The 20,626-nt window shown below is 49.3% G+C and overlaps 5 protein-coding genes across 5 annotated transcripts; 2 read left to right on the top strand and 3 right to left on the bottom strand.

Moving 5' to 3' along the window:
• Positions 1–62: 62 nt before the first annotated feature.
• On the top strand, positions 63–2,026 carry BKA67DRAFT_675580 (uncharacterized protein; the record flags this gene model as incomplete). Its single annotated transcript, XM_046108782.1, has 2 exons — positions 63–559; positions 609–2,026. Exons 1-2 carry the CDS (start codon positions 220–222, stop codon positions 2,024–2,026), a joined length of 1,758 nt encoding a protein of 585 aa, XP_045959810.1. The 5' UTR covers positions 63–219.
• Positions 2,027–4,656: 2,630 nt separating this feature from the next.
• On the bottom strand, positions 4,657–6,895 carry BKA67DRAFT_690327 (uncharacterized protein; the record flags this gene model as incomplete). The annotated part of the gene is made up of 3 exons (XM_046109129.1): positions 5,891–6,895; positions 4,917–5,817; positions 4,657–4,853 (listed from the first exon to the last, which is right to left on the bottom strand). Exons 1-3 carry the CDS (start codon positions 6,653–6,655, stop codon positions 4,657–4,659), a joined length of 1,863 nt encoding a protein of 620 aa, XP_045959809.1. The 5' UTR covers positions 6,656–6,895.
• A 159-nt stretch (positions 6,896–7,054) lies between these two features.
• On the bottom strand, positions 7,055–13,971 carry BKA67DRAFT_561021 (uncharacterized protein). The gene is made up of 5 exons (XM_046102501.1): positions 13,858–13,971; positions 13,201–13,782; positions 9,832–12,196; positions 8,289–9,776; positions 7,055–8,158 (listed from the first exon to the last, which is right to left on the bottom strand). The coding sequence occupies exons 2-5, from the start codon at positions 13,693–13,695 to the stop codon at positions 7,314–7,316; spliced, it is 5,193 nt and encodes a 1,730-aa protein (XP_045959808.1). The 5' UTR covers positions 13,696–13,782; positions 13,858–13,971; the 3' UTR covers positions 7,055–7,313.
• A 238-nt stretch (positions 13,972–14,209) lies between these two features.
• BKA67DRAFT_561017 (uncharacterized protein) lies at positions 14,210–16,466 on the top strand. The gene is made up of 2 exons (XM_046102500.1): positions 14,210–15,005; positions 15,198–16,466. The coding sequence occupies exons 1-2, from the start codon at positions 14,314–14,316 to the stop codon at positions 16,357–16,359; spliced, it is 1,854 nt and encodes a 617-aa protein (XP_045959807.1). The 5' UTR covers positions 14,210–14,313; the 3' UTR covers positions 16,360–16,466.
• Positions 16,467–16,528: 62 nt separating this feature from the next.
• On the bottom strand, positions 16,529–18,814 carry BKA67DRAFT_636098 (tripeptidyl-peptidase 1). The gene is made up of 3 exons (XM_046105669.1): positions 17,898–18,814; positions 17,615–17,847; positions 16,529–17,562 (listed from the first exon to the last, which is right to left on the bottom strand). Exons 1-3 carry the CDS (start codon positions 18,666–18,668, stop codon positions 16,674–16,676), a joined length of 1,893 nt encoding a protein of 630 aa, XP_045959806.1. The 5' UTR covers positions 18,669–18,814; the 3' UTR covers positions 16,529–16,673.
• Positions 18,815–20,626: the final 1,812 nt, after the last annotated feature.

The following is a 20,626-nucleotide window of genomic DNA, read 5'->3' as shown; positions in this document are numbered from 1 at the left end:
ACACTCTACAAATACTATGTAAAAAAGTCTAATGTACTCCCAATTTCCCCGCATCTCGCCATCTACAAAGCTGGGTGTCACTAGGACAGTAGCAACAAGTAGAAGCATCATCGAGGCACAATTTGACCAGTGCAGCTCAATTATCCATACAAGTCTCGTGGGAACTGCGTCGCTGTTCAAGGACCATAATCCCTACGCATCTTAGTTCAACGCCTCAAAATGTGGACAAGTCTCAAGGAAAGAGAACAGCTCCTACAGAGGATCAGTCTTCTTGCTTTACTTGGTGGTATACGCGAAGGTCTTAAAGCAAATGATCTGGTTGCATCAAGCAGCGGTCATTCAATCCTCACAATAATGCAGGAAGCAGAGGTTGCCAGCGACCTTGCATTCCTCTGTCGCCGTCGCCCAGATCCACAAAGTGTCGCTGCAATCGGTATTGAAGAGGATTTTAATGGAGAAGGTGTCGTTGTACGACTTTGCTTCAATGGTAGAGCACTGTACAACATTGAGTATGGCCTAAAGATGATATGTAGATTGCTAGAGAAAGCAGCTCAGCGGCGTAAGATTTCCATTAGCAATGAGATTTTTGAAATGCTAACAGGCCTCAGAAAACCCTGAAACCCAGGATATCGAGGAACTGCTGATAAATGTGGTTAAGCTAGACGTATCGCGTATTATATCACGCGTCGTGCCGTCTCGCAGATCTAGCCAGCATGCCTTGTTACAAAAGGTTTTGCAAAACCCCCAAAAGGACACCGACGGAAGCTCACCCCAGCTCTTTCAAGGACTCCGGAATTTCCTGCAACTCTGTTTGTCAGTGAAAAGACAAGACACAGGGCAGAATGAACTCCTCGGTGAAATTATCAAAGGAGCTTATGACATAACCTTGCATCCCGAGCTCAGCGCATCAGTAGCCCACGTCTGTCCGGATAGAGAAAGCTCAGAAAGGATCGAGAATATGCTCTCAAAGCTCGGACAGTACTTCAGAGCTACTCGCCGTCTCATATTGGCAGCTAGACGGAAGCAGTGTCGGCTGTTTCGATGCATTCGGGTTGAAACATTCCAAATAGAAGTACCAGCTTCGGTGAGAGTATCTAGCCCGCCTGCCGCCGCCATTCCATTGGTTTCGGATTTGTCCAGCCATATAGATCACTCTAATCTATTGAGGCGGTATCAAGGGTCGAAAATTAAGGCCTCTGATGCGTTGATTAAAAGGCTGAATGGCACAAGATCTGCCATCAAAGTACACGCCGAGATCAAGCTCCTGTTCTTCTACGAAATGCATCCCGATATCACCCGGCCACGCATAATAGCTGCAAACAAAAGCTCTTGCTACCTCTGTGATCTTTTCATCAAAGTGCATGGCGCATTCCAGGTCACCAGCACATATGGAATGTTGCAAGAACGCTGGATTTTGCCGGAATGGTGCTCAGTGCCATCAGACGCCGCAGGTCGTTTGAGAGATGTAGTAAAAAGTTTCAACGCAATCCTAGACTTGGAATTATCGCGGACACTGCGCGGGCGCGTGAGAGGTCCTGATCCGCTCCAAAGTTTAATTGCGTTGTCAGCAAAATGGTCCGAAATCAGCTGGTCTTCAAATTCGAATGCTGCTATTTCGACAACAATCTCGCCTGATACGGAAGCAACTACTTTGCTAGTTGAGGACATCAGCTTGAGTCCTACGGATTGTGTTCGCAGACAGCTCGGTTGTATCAATGATTGTTTCTCTCTCCATTTTTACGATAACTACTTAGTCCTGTCTGTGGAGATTACACACATCGAGGCAAGACAGGACCTGTTGTTTTTGGAGGTGTCTTTAAGTGAATGGAAAGATGAGGCGGAGCGGAAGAGGAACGGTATTCCTGTCATAGATCTGGTCGGCATCAAAGAAGGCGGCAGCGGGACATTCAGAACTTATCAGACTGCCTCTGGCAGTACAGTGTACGTGAGCTCTGGAAAGCTGACAGCATGCATCTCGGTATATCGTAAGAAGTGGCCAGGGAGACTTTCTGCCGAGGTTCTGTGAGAGCAACTGTGATAAAAAGAACAAAAAATCAAATAAGTCGCAGCAGATCACAGTATCAAGTCCAGCTTCAATTCATATATAAAACAGTACCAAAATTTCTATGCTAAACGTCTTGATGTTATGTCCAAGTAAAAAGCGACCGGCATCTAGTGGTAAAACCCGTGGAAGGAAAGACCGTCGACTTCCAAGAACATGTCATTCACCACTGGAACGTATTGGAAAGGCCGATGGCCTGCCCCTTTTTGGGCTTATAATTCCTCCTCCCAGCATGTTTGAAAAGTAACAGTAAGCTTTGCGTTCTCCGCATTGATATGTCGAAATAGTCGTAGGTGTCTGCAATATTGCCAAGAGAGGAGAGTGAATATTCGTACCATTGTCGTATGACCTAGAGGACACAGACTCCTGACTGAAAAGCAATAGAAACTTGGCATATCGAAGGTATCTTTAAATTTTTTAAATGCGCTGAGCTGACTAACGGCGCTCTTGTCTAGCGCAGATCCTCCTCGAGCCCATGGCCCTTGACTGCCCCTCTACCCAACATATGTGACAAGCATAGGCGCCGAAAACTGAATCTATAACGATATTGCTGGGTGTGTCAACGTCGTGCTTGGCCTGGCTGTAACCCGCATTGTGTGTGCTCTCAGCTGAGCAATTTGAATGGTGGCAATATGCGGCAAATCGAGGTCGGAAGGAGGCGCAAACGGGCTGAACTTCAGTGATATCTATGATGTCTCAGGGAAAGACGTGTGCAACGAGAGAAATGATCGAAGCTCAAATGAGGTGATATTTGGGGGAGTTGTTGAAGCGACCATGTGGAGCTCTTCCACATAAGAGTCGCCCCTTCCATTAAGATTAGGTGAGCTGAGTGAACTTGTGTCAACTTTTCCTAAGTCCCTCAAAATAAAGACCTTGGCATTCAGAGTACAGATCACAGGGCAAGGTTGCGGAACGTCTGGGTTGACATCTAGAAATTATTAATTTTGACAATTTCCTTTTCTTGTTTCAATTAGTGCCAGAAGACGATCACTGAAGTCAGTTATGGCCCTTACGATCTAGTTTGGGAGGAAACAAGCTTTCTTTGAAGGAAAGGGGTGAAAACTGTGTGTTTAAATTGAAGCCCTGGTTCGCAAGAAGATAATGTGTTCATTCTTTCATCACGCCAAACTACCATACGATGGTATGGTAACTTAATTTCTATAAGGATAACCGGGTGATATTATGGTTTAGTCTAGCTGCACGACTGATATGCAGACGTTATGGTTCTTGCGAAGCGATTTTCGATACACAACACGAAATATAAGTCTGAACTTGAACTAAAAGTGGGAAACGGAGAGTAATAGTAGGGCCCTCGAGCGTTTCGCCTTGTTTAATTTCTGTTTTGAGCATTATATTGTGACTAAAGTGTATAAATCATGAGGCACAAACCATGTCCAAATTGTACTTATTACGCTCTTTGCTTGTGTCTACACGCACATGCTTCTTAGGTCGCAACATGTACGAAAGCCATGCCAGAAGGTTTTGATATTCGAAGACTACGACTTTTAAAGACAGGAATGACAATTCCAAGGAACGTCGAGAATCATGATCTTCAATGATCATATACTATAGGAATTCTTGCAAATTTCCTATGCTTGGATATCAGCATCCGATTCTTTAGTATAATTCAAGAACCTGACACAAATTCTCGATCGATTAAAATGAAGCTGGATGAAATCCGACAGTGTACGAGCTTTTGAGTTTGCTTCGATCTTTCCTTAGCATGCACCTGCCAGCGCTTAGATTGTGCTATATTCCAATCTTCCTTTTCGGTGTCCTTAACGGACAAATAGGCGAATATAAAATCCTTATAGAGTTGGACACGAGGGGACAAAGTTCGGTGGCTGTCTAAAAGAATCTAGCACATGAATGGCTCACCAAGAACCCACCGAGGAAGTGCATTGATGAATACCTACGTACGTCCGCAGCTTTGGCATTGTTTTCTCATCTAGCAAGGCAACAGTGTCATGCAGAGAAGCCCAATCAAAATGCTCACCTCATGGATTGGGATGATCCTTGTAGCTCAGTCGGAGGAAATAGTTTTGGTAGTCTAATAAAGTCATCAATCATTACCATTGTCGAAATCCACCAAATGTCTGTTATACACAAGTGACTTTTCCTAAAGCATACTCAGATCCTGGCCAACAATTCGACGGTCTGTCGTTTTTCCTGCAATTCCTCGAACTACTAAACGCCCAGTCCTTCCCGCAACACAGTGCAAAGAGAGTCATAACCAGCATCATAGAAACCGTGAGAATCGTAGAGAATTGATGCCACGGGGGCGCCCGTGGTGTGAAGTCGTAATAGTCGTAGTGTTCATGATAGTCGCAGTATGAAAGTGAACGAGCTGTAGAGGAAGGGAAACACGACAGGGCTGAATTGGAAATACAAGACGAACAAGCAGGATAATTAAAATCGCAACATCTATGTCAGACCTGACCGCGACATAAATCTCATAGTTCGTGAATGGGATAAAGAAAAGGAACTGAAGTGTGAGCGTTTCCCTTCCTAGCTTCGCGGTATGGCATCTGGCTCGTGGTAAATATAACATGGATGTATAAACGGATACATTCTCATTGCATGTACCGATGTGCTCAGTCAAGTCGAGCACTGTTGGGAGGAGTCTCGGACTTGCCACAGTCTATAGTATCAAGAGAGGCATATGGGTTCTTGGTGTTGACGGTAGCTTGTCCGGTCATCAGGCTTGGTGGAGGACCGAGTGGAGGAAGAGAAGGTCGGATTACGGTGCGCTGAGGAGGCGCTATGGGGCCGAACGGAGAAGGATTCCAGACTGGAGAATTCTAATCAGCCGAACTGTTAAACGAGGATGACAAGGAAAAGGAATATTACATACTAGAAGAGCGGAAACTCGGGCAACCATCATGTGCACTAACATGAACGGTTGTGATGTTACCAGAGCTCAAGCTTATCCTGTCCTGCACCTGGTCATTGTTGTCGTTGTTTTTGTCCAGCTCCTGATCACTCTGCTGCTTCCAACCCAGACCAATTGTGGTAGAACTACCAAAATTTTCGCGGCTGGCATTACCAAAGACGTTGCTCGGTTGTCCATTGACGCCGAAACCAATACTTTCTCCCATCGCCAGTCCACTTTGGACACCAGAAGTGTTGCCTTCGGCAAGACCTTCGGTGCTTGTACTCTGAGGTACATCTCGTTGTCTTGCGATTTCCGCCTGCTGCTTCTTCCACCAAGCTGGAAGACCATGGAAAAGACCTAGTTGGTGTTGCGTGACCTTGTCGAATGGCATCTCGTGCTTGTACTTGCATCCTTGCTGAGTGAAAGCACAGACACCCTCGTGAACCCATTTATCGCAGTAGATCTTGGGTCGACGCTGGTGTTGGTGGTGTTGAGCGCTGCATGGTAACAATGATGTGCCTTGTTTGGAGTTATTGGCCAATGAAGACCCTGTCAAACCGTGATGGCTGTGTGGTGTCGGAGTAGACGGTATCGATGCGACGATAGTATCGATTCGGGACTGTGTTGGGGTGAAAGATGGCGCATTAGCCGCAAGGCTTGCAGACAACTTCCTTTGAAAGGGATTAAGAGGGTTGTAGTTGGAAGGGGCAGCAGCAGCAGTGATTGCAGATGAAGATGTTAGAGAAGCGGGATGGATAGGTAAGTCTGAACAATTGCCTGGATTTGAAGATGCCTTATTCATGCCGATCGGAGCTCGTTGACGCAAAGACAGACTCACCTGGATATTATCCGCAGGGGCTGTAGAGGTGACAGGGGAAGTCTGTGCAACGTAGTTAATAAATTAATCTCCGACCCATCGGTATTGTGGCGCGCATGAGCATGGCAGGACTTACTTTCAATGTGACTGGCTCGGTGCTGCTGGGCCGGCCGTTTGACAGGAAATCACGAGGCATAGGCATCACAATCATGCCTTGGCAGCCTTGCTGTAGAGCTGGGATGTTCTGAAGGGGAGGCAACATGTCGGCCGGGATGAGTCGCGTGTACTGGCCATTACCACGATCGAAGCAGTATGCATAGCTCGAATCAAGCTGGGTATCGGAAAAGGTAGCCATATTGGGGTATGCCATCAGAGGAGCATGTTGTTCCATTCTAGATGGAGGTCTGACGGGATAGGAACTAATACCACGACTAGCTTGAACATTTAGACTACTGCCAGCAGGTTCGAAGGGACCATATGCGTTCTCAATCAAATGCTGTGTTCGCCAGTTATTAGAAGTAAGGCTTCGTGAAGCCTGAGAACAAATGGAACCGCCCGTTCGTGAAGCTTGAGGCTGCTGAAGTGATCGCTGGAACTGAGAAGCGTTAGTGGTAGTACATATCTCGTTACCACGCTCAGCAACAAGCTTGCCGCGACGCATATTGACCGACTCGAATGCGTTACGCTCCATATTCGGCTTAGGATCAGGCAGGTCGTTGCTGGCGGTCTCTATACTCGTAGTCGTGAATTGCTGGAGATCAGCAAGAGGAGAAGATGGTTGCAAGGAGGTAGCTGAAGAAGTGGTTCGAGTTGAGGCACAAGAGGCTTCAGAGGAGTAAGAAACTTCGGAGGGTGGATTCATGGCAGGACCGGCAGGAATAGGTGAGAATGAGGTGTCCATGGTGAATGGATATTGATGAGTTGGGCTGGGTTGTCAGAGACATGGGGTAACAACGGACAATTACTTTCAACCAAAGGAATAGAACAAGAGCAAACGGAGCTGGGCACAAGCTATTAATAATACAGCATCCATTCGGAGCAATGGAACGTGATCAGACTGCCAACCAGAAGACTTGAACGTCTAGAACGGGACAGAGGATGAGCCACAGAAGATGAGATGATATACTATCATAGAGGCAACAGAAAGCAGTTGTTGTGAAGGGCCTGGAACCTCGAGCTGGTTGATCTTGGTGCCAAATCATAGTTGCCATCACGACCGTTTCCCAGCAAACGTCAAATAGGGTTAGATGCATATTAGGCGGTTACCTGCAGTGAAGCCTTGTGTTTCCACGTGACAATCCCTGTATACTGTTGGTTGTTCAAATACCAATTGAAAACTTCTGTCTCGAATACATTCACTCAAAATAGGGCCAACAACGTCCGAACTTGTTGATTTGTCTTCTCATATCTATATTCCCAAGCAATTCCGTTGATCAGAATCGCCCAGGTATCTATGTCGGAAAAAAACATTTGCCAATGGTGAGGGGATCAGTGAGATCCGTTGAAGCAAACCTTGGGGGCAATAAGCTGTGCACAGTCTGCAGAGACAGATGCCCAAATCAGCTCACATTTTTGGTGAGTACTTTTAGTCGTTGTCTAAGTTGCTCCCTGACCTGTTCCTTGAATGCACGATCAGAGTCCGCCTTCAACGGTCTAAGACAGTCGATTGCGATGCGTAGCGAAAGTTCAGAATTCAAGTCCACGCATGCCAGAAAGGCATGCGACTCTCCGCAAATGATGCAAGGGACTCCTCGCTCTATGCCGTTTTGACCTAAAGTCAAGTTTGTTGCCAAATTGGTGTGCGGCATAGTTTGAATATTTGACACCAGAGTCATGTTCGTAGGCGCTGGCCCACTTGGCAATGAAGTCGCAGGATTCGTTTGATAGTTCGGAGTATTAATATGCTGGAAGGAGTGGGCCCTATCGGGTAGGTTGTGATATCCGGCAGGCGGCTGCTGTAAACGGGACCACGACGAGACTAGAGGATTTTGATTAGTAGTAGGGGTAAATTGAGGCACGGTACTACTAGGATTACCCCAGCCATTATTCGTGGGTAAGCTCATTGACAACGAGGTTGAATGTTGTGCTGGGAGTGGTTTATACATTGGCTGCGGAGCCATCTGTAGGTATGTCGGCGCCTCCGGGACCGCTGACTGCTGTATCGGCGGCATTGTCAGAGGAAGCTGAGGGTTTCGAAGGCTCGTTGTTAGGGACTGGTTCGGGTGTGGAGGCTTTTGCACCTTCGCTGCCATCCGGTTTGACGGCGTTAGTTGGTCCACTGGCTTTCTTGGTCTGCCTCTTTTTCTTGGCTGCAACGGGTCTCTGGGGAGAGATGGTAGCCGTGGCGGCGGCGGCGGCGGCGACAACGGCTTGTCTAGGAGAGTTACGACATCTGGTGCCAATGCTTGGAGGAGTGTTAACAATCTTTGCCTTCTTGGGCAATAATGTACGAGGAGTGTTGGGTGGTGCACGTTTTTTAGATGTAGTGTATGAGGTACGCGGGCTATTAGGTGTTGGAGCGGTGCGCTTCCTACCTTTTCGAGCTCTGCTCTTGGGTGAGACCTTAGAGTAAGCCTCTTCCTCTTCGGCATCGCTCCCCTCAGACTCCTTAGCATTAAAGTCACTCTCTGTGGATGCATCGAGTTCGAGGTCGCCCTGAATCTGAGACTGGTGTTCTGTCAGGAAGTCGTCATTAATGCCTTCGATATAGCCACCTACTGCATCATAGCGCACATCTTGAGCCCGTCGGCGAGCACCACGGCCATACTCACGATGCTGCTTCGCAAGCTCCTGCTGGTGTTCCTCTTCACGTTGTTTCAATATGTTTTCCCAAACGTTCGAGTCTGTTGGCCCGTTGCTCTCATTAGCATCGTCGTCGATGTTAGCAGTGAGTGTGGCCTTGTCGTTGGCCCAGACACGTGCGAAGGAGAATTGCGACTCCGTTGATTTGTCGTTACCAGTACTAGTACTTTCGATCTGACTGCGGTCAAGTAGCTTGTCAACGGAGGCTTCGTCATAAACAATCTTGTCCTGGGCATCGCCACTAAACAATGCCTCTGCGCCATGCTTAAGAATAGATTCAAGGTCCTTCTCTCCTGCCTCATCAGCAGCATCCATACTTTCGATCAAGGCATGATCAAGTGCCATCTTTTTGCGGCCAATCTGCATGATCTTCTCCTCCACTGTGTCCTTTGTAGTCAATTGGAAACAGAGAACCTTGTTTTTCTGTCCAATACGGTGAGCTCGTGAGAGTGCCTGTATGTCCTGGTGTGGATTGAAGTCAGGGTCAAAAATTATGACCGTGTCTGCAGTTGCTAGATTGATACCGACACCACCGGCACGCGTTGACAGTAGCATTGCAAAAAAGAGTGAGCCAGGCTCATTAAAGGCGTCGATCCGCTTCTGCTTCTCTAGAGCGGACAAGCTTCCATCGATCCGGGCATGGGGTAGTCCGAGTGCTGTGAGAAAATCCTCAAGGATAGTAAGGCTCATGAGGAATTGGCTGAAAATCAAGACACGATGGCCACGCTCCCTCAATTTGGGAAGCATGATATTCAGAAGCCGAAGCTTGCCAGAAGCGTCAACAAGGTTCTTCTGGATGATGACTGGATCGGTAACGGTTCGATCTTCGACGGAGTCGCTGAAGAGAAATGGGTGACAAAGAACACGTCGTAGTTCCATGAGTATATTGTTCAGACCTTTCCGCTCACCGGCTTTAATCTTTCCTTTGGAAACAATCGCCTTGATTAATTCCGAGTTCTTGGAAATAATAGATTTCGACAGCTTCTCCTGGAGGTAGGTCATGGTGACAGGAAGAATGATTTGAGCCATTGGTGGGAGAAAGGTGAGAACTTCTATCTTCGTACGACGCAGAAAGTAGGGTCTGATCATAGCATGAAGCTTTCTAAGAGATTCGTTTGTGACCTCTCTATACTCTTCATCGAGTGCCTCGGCATTACGCGAGGGATCGATGAATTGCAGCAGGTTGAAGAGCTCACGTTTGTTGTTCTGCAAAGGGGTACCTATTTAAATGGTGAGCAAGAAAATAACGCCACTGCAGTAGACAAGAAAACTAACCAGTTAACAGAACTCTGAACGGAATCCTCATGTCTTGCAAGGCTCTATACAGCAAGCTCTTGTCGTTCTTCAATCTCTGACCCTCGTCTACGATCAAGCCTTGCCACTTGACAGAGCGGAACGTCGATCCAGCATCTACGGCTGCTTCATATGACATAATGACAACATGCGCCTTAATGCCAGCCTTAATACCTTCGGGAAAAATTTCGTGCTTGAAAGCCAGATCCTGTGCTGCCTTGCCACCATGGTAGGTGCAAACACGAAGTTCTGGTGACCATTGCCTCAGTTCGCGGCGCCAATTAGGACAAGTGGAATTTGGAACCACAATTAAAAACGGCCAGCAGTTAGGCTTGTCCTGGACAAGCGTAGTGATGAAAGCCACCACCTGTACTGTCTTGCCTAGACCCATTTCATCTGCCAGAATGACATTAAGCTGTTTATTGAAGTTGAAAAGCATCCAGTTGACACCATCGACCTGGTACTCCATGAGCTTTCCACGCTTAAGCCCGGGAGGCTGAGCATGGAGTTCGCACTCGGACCTGAAGTCAAGGCCACGGAACTGCTTGACTCTTTCAGCCATCTTGTGGTCTGTGACATGGGGGAAATGGACACCTTGGACGTATTCCTCGTATGCTGTGCGGAAAGCATCGTAGGCTGCTCCTGTGTCCTTGGCAGGCGGCGTGTCCCAGACTGATTCCGTATAGCCAAGACCCTGAAATTTCACAAAAATCTCCTTGACATCAGAGATACGGGCAAGGTCCTTAGCTTTGCTCGAGCGCACTCTATTCCCACGATATCGGACATTTAAGATGACATCGGCTAGAAGCCATTCTTCCTCAATGGCTTGCTCGAAAGTCATCTTTGGGAGCATGTTCTCATCGCGTTTGACAAATGCAGATTTCATAGCGCTTGCAGCTACGCCAAAGACCCAGGCACCGGGCATCCATGTGTCATGGAAGTGAGAGACCTTGTCCCACTTGACTAGGTACTCTTTACCATCCTCAGGGATGTCAAGGCAAGTCTTTCCAGTAATGTAGCCCTCTTGATCAACGGGGCGCCAGGCGACCAAGGACTGGATTTTGTGTTTTGCGTCAACACAGTCCTTGCACCTCCAATCAACCATGTCATACTCGGAGATCCTGTTGGCGCGCAAGTCGACAGGAATCTCCTCTTCTCGGGTTAGCGGTGGTAGATGTTCGAAATGGTAGCCACGCTTGCAAGAAGTACAGCGGAACAGTAAAGTGGCAGCATTGTTTATGAGCTCACGATTGACCTCAGTAACAGGATCTTGGCCTCCATTTTCTTGGCGCAAGTGTTCCTCAACTTTCGGTGTCTTCTTCGGTGAGAACTCGTGGCAAGAAGGAGAAACTGCCTTGCATGTTTGACACAGAGCATGGTTTGGTGCAGTCGCATCTTTCTTCTGGTATGTGCCTATGCAGATTCTGCATTGAAGAACAAAGTAATCCGGTCCGATCTTGGTGACCCGATGCTCACGTGCCGATCTCTGACCCAAGCATATCTTATGGTAAGATGTCGAGCAACCCTGACAAGCAATCAGAGAACCTTTGCCTGCATGTGCCCCGGAACCGCAAGTCTCACAGGTTCTCATGTGCGACTTGACGAATTCGGAATCCTCAGGCAGGGGCGGGAAGATCTCTTTGACGGAGACATGCTTGGGAGTACTGACAGGTTTGTCGTCGATTGCGCCGTAATCATCGTCAATGTCTGGAACGACGTAGTTGGTGTCTTTTGTTATTCGACCAGACTTGCGAGTAGGTTCAAACTCAATCGACGAGTCTCGATCTCTTCTTCGTGCGGCACCACGGAGGCTTCGTCTGCCTTTGCCACCCTTCCTCTTGTGACCGGCCTTGAAAGAGCTGAGGTCAGAAGTGACGGGTTTGAAATTATCATCAGAGTCGCCAGCAAGTTCATCCTCAGAATAGAGAAGATGGGCAGTGTATTTCTTGCCAACAGAATTCTGAGCTCTGGTCAGTCTCTTGTTAGGTCCAAGTCCTTGCTTGACGGGATTGTCGAAGTCATCGTCGTCCTCGTCCTCATGATCATCCCCGCCCACAAATGCGCTATCGACAAGATCCTCATCGATGCCATACTTCATGGGATAATCCACAGATGGCTGTCTGGAGGTCATCCGTCTCGTGCTTCGACGAAGAGGTATTTGTCGCGGTTGCTCAAACTCCATGTGGTCTGAGTCTGTGTCGGCTGGCCAATGGCGTTTGGTACCGTGATGTGCTATTGTGCCTGGATGTTGATACATGTCCTGTTCTTGATAGAAGCCCTGGCTTCTGCGAAATCTGTCCAGTGCAGAGGAGCCGTTGCGCATTGTACGAATATCATCATAAGCGAACTATGGCAACGGTTAGCAAATCAAAGAATCGAGGATGATTTTGGTGAAAAGGGGGGGGGGGGGGACAAGAAGTAAAAATGGACGAGGCAACAGTTTCAAAGTGTGACCGGAAGTTGCAATTAGAATGGAAAGCACTTTGGGAGGATCGAGAGGAGACAAGCATATTACACGAGAGTTCACTTGAGTAAGTGTACTGAGGCGCACCTGTTGGAAGAACGTACCGACATCTTGTCTTATCTGTCTGGTCTTGTTCGCGAGTAGGAACGGTGAATAAATAAAGATTGTGTAGGGGTGATGAGAGGAAGTACGAAAGGATGTGGATTCGCTGATGACAGAGATGGCTTTTGTGATCAAGAGAATGTGATCTCCTGGTAGATTTGCCTTCAAAGGGCAGAAACAGTGTGCGATCCTGAGAAGCACAAGTCCAAAGCGTATAGCTAGGAAAGCGCTGCTGGTCTGCTGATGTGACTTTGATGACGTGGATGTGAGTTGGGAACAATGTGTGAGGTAGGTGGTTCACGACAACCACCTTGGTATTCAGTGGGAAGCAGATATGTGAGTATTGCTCGACGACCAAGGTGACTTGCCCATCAATCTCTGGTGCACCAACCTTCATGTTAGGTGTTAAGTTGGACTGCAAGAGAGGAATGGAATTGTAGAGTAGAGATGAGGGGCGAAGTAGGATTGTGAAGAGAATGTGGGTGGGAAGTAGAAGTTGATTGTCTTGTATTTGCTGAAGAAGAACAAGAAGAAGAAAACGAGAAGTGGATATAACGTCCCAGGAACTGAGTTAAGAAAAAAAAAAAAAAAAAAAAAAAAAAGGGCAGGAACTGTGGAAGGAAAATGCTTGTTTTCACAGGGTTCCAAACAATTCAGCACTCCTGAGATTGCTGCGTCCTTTCATGAACGATGGGCGGGAAATGGAAGGCAAGCAAAGGGAGCGCAAGTGCAAAGTGGATAGAAGGTAGAGCAGACCATAAAACCACGCAAGGGCAGGCACTTACTTGGTCAATACGACCATCGTCAAACTCCACACTATACCAAGGGCCATCGTCGTCGTCATTGTCATGGCCAGTGGCAACCTCTTCGAGGATCTTGGAGACAAACCAACTAGGTGGTAGGTCGATTTTGGAGTATGAGCTTGGGTCGGCCGGGGCATGGAGAAGGACCTGAATGGGCAAGAGCTGAGGTTGCTGCAACGGCGATGGTGAGGAATGTTTGGTGGAGGCGTTCTCTTCGTCCACCTGTTCTGTTTCTTGTACACCTGCCAAGTTCCCTGTTTCGTCTTGCTCGACTTGCGCATCTTCATCACCATCATGTCCGTCAAGGCTCGTAGCATGACCAGTGGGCCCCGCCGCATCCACGAATATAGAGTTGTCACCAACATCTTCAGCAATATGGTCAGGGTCGGGGTCGAGGTCATGGACATGGACATGGACATGATCATGATCGTGATCAGATTCCGACGGGTCCGCGCTCGTCGCGTCCGTCGCATCCATCGCATATATTGCTACCGTGTCGTACACATACCTCGTGCTGTTCCAACTGGCTTGGAAAGAAGCTCAGGGCGATGGTGGGGGCGAGAACTGCACGCAAAGTCAGCATTGACCGGACAGCTGTGGGTGAATGACAAGAGAAAAGCTTGGCGCATGGTCGCATACCTCTGCCGAAGCTATTTCGAGCTTTCTCCAGCCTTACCTCGAGTTGTGGTGCAGTTGTTCCAAAGAAGGTTATCGAGGCAGGCGAAGTTGAATCCATAAGTCAATGTCGTGCAGGAGACGCGCTTTGAAATCAATTAACCTAACGAGTCTGACGCCCTCGAGGGCCCTTCTCCAACGCGGTGCGCTAAGCGTTGCGCTAAAGAATACTCCGATAATCATTTGCAGGGTCCTTATCCAAGCGCTAACGTCTCTAGCGTCGTGCGGCCAGGGGAGAGGCGACGGGCGACGGGCGATGGGCGACATGAGACAGGGGGGTCCCTAAATTTTCTACCGTAGTTCTAGACGAGCGTCACTGCAGTAAATTCTCCATAGCTGCGACCAAGGAGCCATCTTCCTCTCCTGCACCAAACATCTTTATCTTACATGTTTGATACAGCTTTCTGCTGAGAGTATGAGATGAGACAGTTCACTTCTCTGTGTTCCCTGGCAAAACACAATGTACCATTCAAAACCTCCACCCTGCATGGCCTGAACCATGTTCCTGTACGCTATTCCTCCCTGTCTGCCATACATCGAGGGTTGAGAGATTCCGAGAAGTCCCGCCCCCAGGGCTTCGCAAGGGGAGCCCTCGACACTTCGGCCTCCCTGAGGACAAAGCGGACTACATCTCGCAGTCGACGTGATCCGGATTGGACCCCCCCGGGCTTCGTAATCAAGAGGGGCAAGAACGACATCACTGACGAGGGTCCCAAGCCGAAGTCCAAAAGAGAGAGGTTCAATGACCCTACCGAGACTTTTGGAAAGAAAAGCCATGTGTACTTGGCGAAGACTGGCCGACTCCGGGAGGAGCTCGACGCCCTAAAAGGGGACCTCGACCCCACCGACCGAGGGACATTTGAAAGCAAGTTTACCGGCAAATTCAACGACGACTTTGGCCAAGGCCGCTCGTCCCGAGGCAAAGACGAGCGTCGCCCCTCAGGGTTTGCCAGGTCCGGCGGCAGAGACAACGCGAGGTTTGCCTCCAAAGGCCATGGCAGCAGATCTGACCACAGAGCCGCTCCGTCACGGGACGACGGGGGCAGGGGAAGATCTGGTGACAGGCCAGCACGCCGCTTTGACGATAGGGACAGCAGACGGCCTAGCGACAGGCCCGCTCGTCGCTTTGATGATAAAGACGGTGGAATGTCTGGCGACAGGCCTGCTCGTCGCTTTGATGATAAAGATGGTGGCAGGTCCAGCGACAGACCCGCTCGCCGTTTCGAAGATAAGGACGGTGGAATGTCCAGCGAAAGACCCGCTCGTCGCTTTGATGATAAATACGGTGGGGCGTCTGGCGACAGGCCTGCTCGTCGCTTCGAAGATAGAGACGGTGGAATGTCTGGCGACAGGAATAACGGCCGGTCTCAGTACAGGCCAGCTCCTAGATCAGAAGACCGCACCTCCAGATTTGATAACTCCTCAACTGAGGACGGGCAAAGCTTCCGGCCTACCGTGCCAAGTCATGACTTGCCCATACGAATCCGTCACACCACTGCTGCATCACAGTTCCTGTACGGTCGTTCAGTGGTAGAAGCTGCGATGAAAGCTTCGCGTCGAAAGATCTATCATCTGTACCTATATGCGGGCCGTGACCGACAGAACTTGGTTCAAGACGCAAGTTTGGAAAACCTGGCAAGAAAGCAAGGTGTGGAGGTCACCAAGATCTACGACAATGATGGTTTGCGCATGATGGACAAGATGAGTGTCGGCAGGCCACATAACGGCTGCGTTCTCGAGACTTCCCCAACACCGCAGATACCGCTGAAGAGCCTCGGACAGCTATCCGAGGACCCGTCAAAGCCTGGCATCAACATCGAATTAGCATATCAGTCGGCAGAAGATGCAGCCATCAACGGGACACCTGACATGATCCCTTACCACAGCAAGAATAACAGAAACCCATTCTTCTTGTTGCTGGATGGCATCCTAGATCCCGGTAATCTCGGAGCCATTCTCCGATCTGCAGCATTTCTAGGTGTTACGGGTGTGGTAATCAGCAAGGGTGGATCCGCCGGCCTCACACCTGTATCCCTCAAGGCATCTTCCGGCGCCTCAGAAGTACTGCCGCTCTATTCTGTAAGCTCGACTCCGGATTTCCTCGAGAGGTCGAAGGAGAATGGCTGGATGATATATGCCTCTGTGGCCGCCGGTCCTCGTTCGAGGGGCAACTCCCACCTCACGCTCGATCGCGTCGAAGCCTACGACCCTCTTTCGGAGAACCCTACAATTCTCGTAATCGGTAGCGAAGGAGAAGGTCTCGAAAAGAAGATCAAGCGATTGGCAGACTTCGAGGTCTCCATCCCAGGACAATCAGGGCTATTGAGCACGATAGACAGTCTGAACGTCAGTGTTGCCACCGGAATTATGTGCTCGGCATTTCTGAAGAAGAATCAGGGATTTGAGATTGAGGAGTCAACGGAAAGCATCAAGGAGCAGAATAGCGATGAATCTCCACTCTGGTAAAAAACCATGTGTTAATATGTATGAGTATGTATAACCTGTACAAACAAACGGATAGATAGGGGGGGCATGCATATAATGATACCCAAAATATATTGCATTAATACAGCTTTCACAATTTATCGAACTATGATCACAGAAGACTTTGAAGCTAATGTGCATGCACCAATGACAGAAGAAAGACTAACCAAGATCGCCAAAACGTCATTGTTTCTATGCATGACTTATCCGAGGTACTCAAGACCATCTATTTGATTATCACTTGTCAGAAATCCCCGGGCCTCTGGCCGTTCTCAGCTGACACCTCTAGACTCCGCCTAGCTATCAGCACCACTACCAGCACCCCCCTCCGTCTGCGATACATTCGCAAATGCCAAAGCCAACAACCTAGGGAACAACGGCGTCCCCAGCCCCGTCACCGGATCCCACCCCTCCGTCGCGTTCCAGCCAGCCCCTGGCACCTCCGGCGTCGGCAGGCCCGAGTACGGACTCGTCGGCCCACAGCCCCTGCTCCCACCCACCGTGATGTCCGTCAGCCCGCCCTTGGCGGCCACGGTGCTATACAACCAGGGATTCAAGAAGCCGAGCGGCCTCCTTCCCTGCGCAACCAGGGCGTTGTTCACCAGCGAGATGATACCCGCGAACGCCGGCGCCGACGCAGACGTCCCGCTCACCGACGTCACCTTGCCCTGGTCCATGACCCGGTACGCGTTCCCCTGCGCCGAGACGTCCGGGAACCCCCGCCCGGACGCGTTGTACAGCCCTGAGAACGCGCCGCCGATGCCCCCCAGGTACCCCGACACCGCGGCGTCCTGGTACGCCGGCCGCGGGAAGTAGTCGCTGAAGCCGCCGGAGGAGAACGAGACGGCCTTCTCGGGCAGCACGCCGGCCGTCCCGCCCACGGAGGTGATGTAGGGACATGCGCCGGGGAAGGTGGGCGTGAAGCGCGTGGTTTTCGTGCCGTCGTTCGTCTGGCATGCAGACCCGGGGCCGGTGTCGCCGGACGAGAAGATGATGCTTACGCCGCGGGTGCCGAGTTGGCCGAACATCTCGCATACTTTCTGGGCGTACACGATGGGGATCTCGCGCTCGTTGTCTCCATAAGAAGTGGATAATGTCGTGGGAAGCTCGTCGTCGGTCAGGTTGAGGAGGTAGGTAACGAGCTCGAGATAAGGCTCGTTGCTGTTCTGGTTTTCGTTCGGCTGGCTTCACATCGTTGTTAATATGGTGTGATGGGGGTTAAGAGATACAGGCTTACTCAAGGTCAGGAATTAATGGCCCTCGCCCTCCGACTGAAAAGAACCGAATGTCAGAGTTGAACCCCATAGCAGCCACATATTGCATATCCAAGTTTGCCTCGACGTCTTCGTTGGCTGTGTCTGTCTGGTTGTCTTCGCCGCCATTGATCAGGGGTGTCGTGAAGCTCTGGCTAGATGCAATCGGAGCGTACTTGTCTAGGAACACCTGTAACATGTCGTGTTTGGCGTATTGCTGGAAAGATCAATACAATGGTTCTTCTTCGACTAAGGTAATGACCTTACATTGAGAAAACCGCTGACTCCGATACTGGTTTTGGCCGCGGGCTTGGCCGTATAGTTTCCGACTTTATACAGCAACCTAAGGCAGGCCGGTGTAATGAAGTAGTTGCAGATTTTCAGTGGATTCGTTCCGTTAGCCATCACGTCGGTATCGATATTGAAGGACAACTCCTCCGAACCTTCCTCCAACCCTTCCGCATTTTCACCCTTGTATATATGACTATCATGCCGTCGAGTTCGAGAAAAGACGGTCGTAGGCTGTATCATGGTTATGTGCGTCCTAAGGCCCTCTGGTACCGAATACTTCAATGTTCGTATCCTCGTGTCGTCCGTACCTTCATAGTTGTAAATACCGAAATCGGCACTCAGGAGGTTTTCAGCCTGTGCTACTGTGGCCCTAAAGTTGATCCAATCGCCCGCATCCTCAATTTCGGAATTAGAAATTCCACCAGACTTCAGCCAGCTAACAACAGCATCGGTTGACTCCCGATGCGGCTTAACCAGCTCTTTCAACTCTTCTCTTGATAGGTGCTGACCATAGGAAGGATGGTCTGGAGACGAAATATCGTAAAAGATTCGCTCGAAGTTGCCATTCAACACGTTCGGCTGCTGTAATGCTATTCGCAGCTGGATTATCGATAATGGGTTGGCATCCTGCACCCTCTCCCAGCCGTTCGGAGGATTTAACACGGACTCGACGATGGCGTTTCTGCCTGCCGTAACAAATCCAAACAGCTGTAGACCCGTTCCTAGAAGCACGGATTGTCTCATCATTACCTATGATCCGGGAAATCATCCAGGGACAAGTAGTAATCATGCGGATCGAGAAAAAAAAGGCACTTTAATGGGATGCTTATGGCAGAGTTGCAGAGACCTGGGAACGACGCGTGTGGATGGTCGCATGTAGCAAAGTACCTCCCATCTATTCGTCAGGAGCAGAACGGCTAGGCTTAAAGCCAATAAGAATTTCCGCGACTGGATATAAAAGGTAGTATAGGTAGGACGGAAACCAGCAATCAAATTCGCACGTGTGCAATATGTTTCTGAGTGCCAGGCAATTTAGATACCCGCCCAATATGCGCCTGTCGCATCCTTGGCACCGGAAGGGCGAAAAAGACCTCCCGAACTGCAACCACCGACTCAGGTTACAGCACTTCTTTATTAACAGGTGTCGAGATGCCAAGGGAGCGGAAGGGAACAAGACTCCGGAATGGAGTCAGACGTAAAAGCAAGCGGCGCCAGCTTCTTAATGGCTCCATCGGTATGGATTCTTCTTTGTGACTGACGGACGTTACTCAAATTGCGTATCGTGGTGAGCCCCACAGACACATGTCGAACGCCTAATCTGATAGAAATGGCTGCATGATTTTACGATCGGCAGATAGATACCCTATCAGCGCACTAGCTGACTATACTAACTGCCGTTTTAGGGCCGAGCCGAAAATGATTCTCACTGAGGCCAGGGATTTCCAGGAACTCTGTTCGCAATTGCCTCTTTGAGCTCCGGAGTCCGACGTGTTTGAGCCAAGCACCTGCCGCAAAACTTGTAGACTTGGCAAGCCTTCACGCAATTGGCAACCTTAAAGTAATGGAGCTAGTTGCGGAACTATTCAGCAGAAACTATACGAGTAGTTGTCTGCTAAGCTAGTGTTATTGGCGCTTGCCTCTATATTGTAAGTGGGGACTCTGCTCGCTAGGCTACATTTATAGACATTGGAGGTTAGGGCGGTCACTGGCAATACAAGAATTTTGAGTGGGTTTATGGATTTAAGGAGACTGTAGTCGGTGTCGCTGATGCTTCCTGGCACCGGGCCATTACTCGTCGCTTGTAGGATTCTATTCGCTCGGCTATGCCCTGAATACAGCGTTCCTACCAGCTCCTGTTGCTGGATGTACAGGTCCTCAATCGATGTGTACTAACAGTAGGACATTGCTGAAGCTCTCTAGTCATGGCTGTATAGCGGCGACATGTGATGCAGGAACGAGCAGCTGCAACAACCATTCTGGGCACATATTTGAGCCGCAATACAATAACGCTACTGGATTACAAATCACGTATTTGCAAATTGACATTCATGACTAAACTCAGGACGTAGTATCACACCAGAAACCGAGAGTTGTACGGTTCACGAAGTTGGTGAATTCCAGTCCTTTTCTGAAACAGTCCACAGGCCTGTGGTGTCTACCGTACGCGATGTTACTGAGTTACAGAATTTATCAGGTCCGTCTGTGGCGTACCTTTGTATGCTCAGGTATTTAGTCGCGCATCCAATCACCTCACAACAAGACAAAACCAGCACATACTCTCAATGTTCTTGAGAAGCTTGAACATGGGGATCTTGATAGCGTCAGTCAATTGGATGGTGTCTTGACTCAAATGACTCTTTGTGGTGAAGAATCGCATACTTTGATAGCTAAGTATTTGGAAATGCAGTGGTCAAATACACGCCATCAATATGGATAGCTTCACAGGTCCGGCCTTGGGAGCGCCTCATCCCTGTCCCACAATTTTGCGACAAGGTGCGCAGTGACAAATTTGCCAGTTGGTACTTAGTGAACGTAATATTTGCATTATCCACTGTTTCCATGTTCGCCTCATACTAGCCAGGACTGGCCGAAGAACGACTGTGCTCTTCAAGACCAACAACGGTTGGTCGTACCCTAGTACTTCTGTTGGTTTTGTAAATAAGGATGAAATTAAGGTCGTTACAGGCCATGTTCTGGGCCTTTGG

The sequence above is a fragment of the Truncatella angustata genome (assembly GCF_020726525.1).
Source record: "Truncatella angustata strain MPI-SDFR-AT-0073 chromosome Unknown BKA67scaffold_3, whole genome shotgun sequence".
NCBI lineage: Eukaryota > Fungi > Ascomycota > Sordariomycetes > Amphisphaeriales > Sporocadaceae > Truncatella > Truncatella angustata.
Note: the sequence above shows the minus strand (reverse complement) of the source record. Positions and strands in the feature narration are given on the sequence as shown.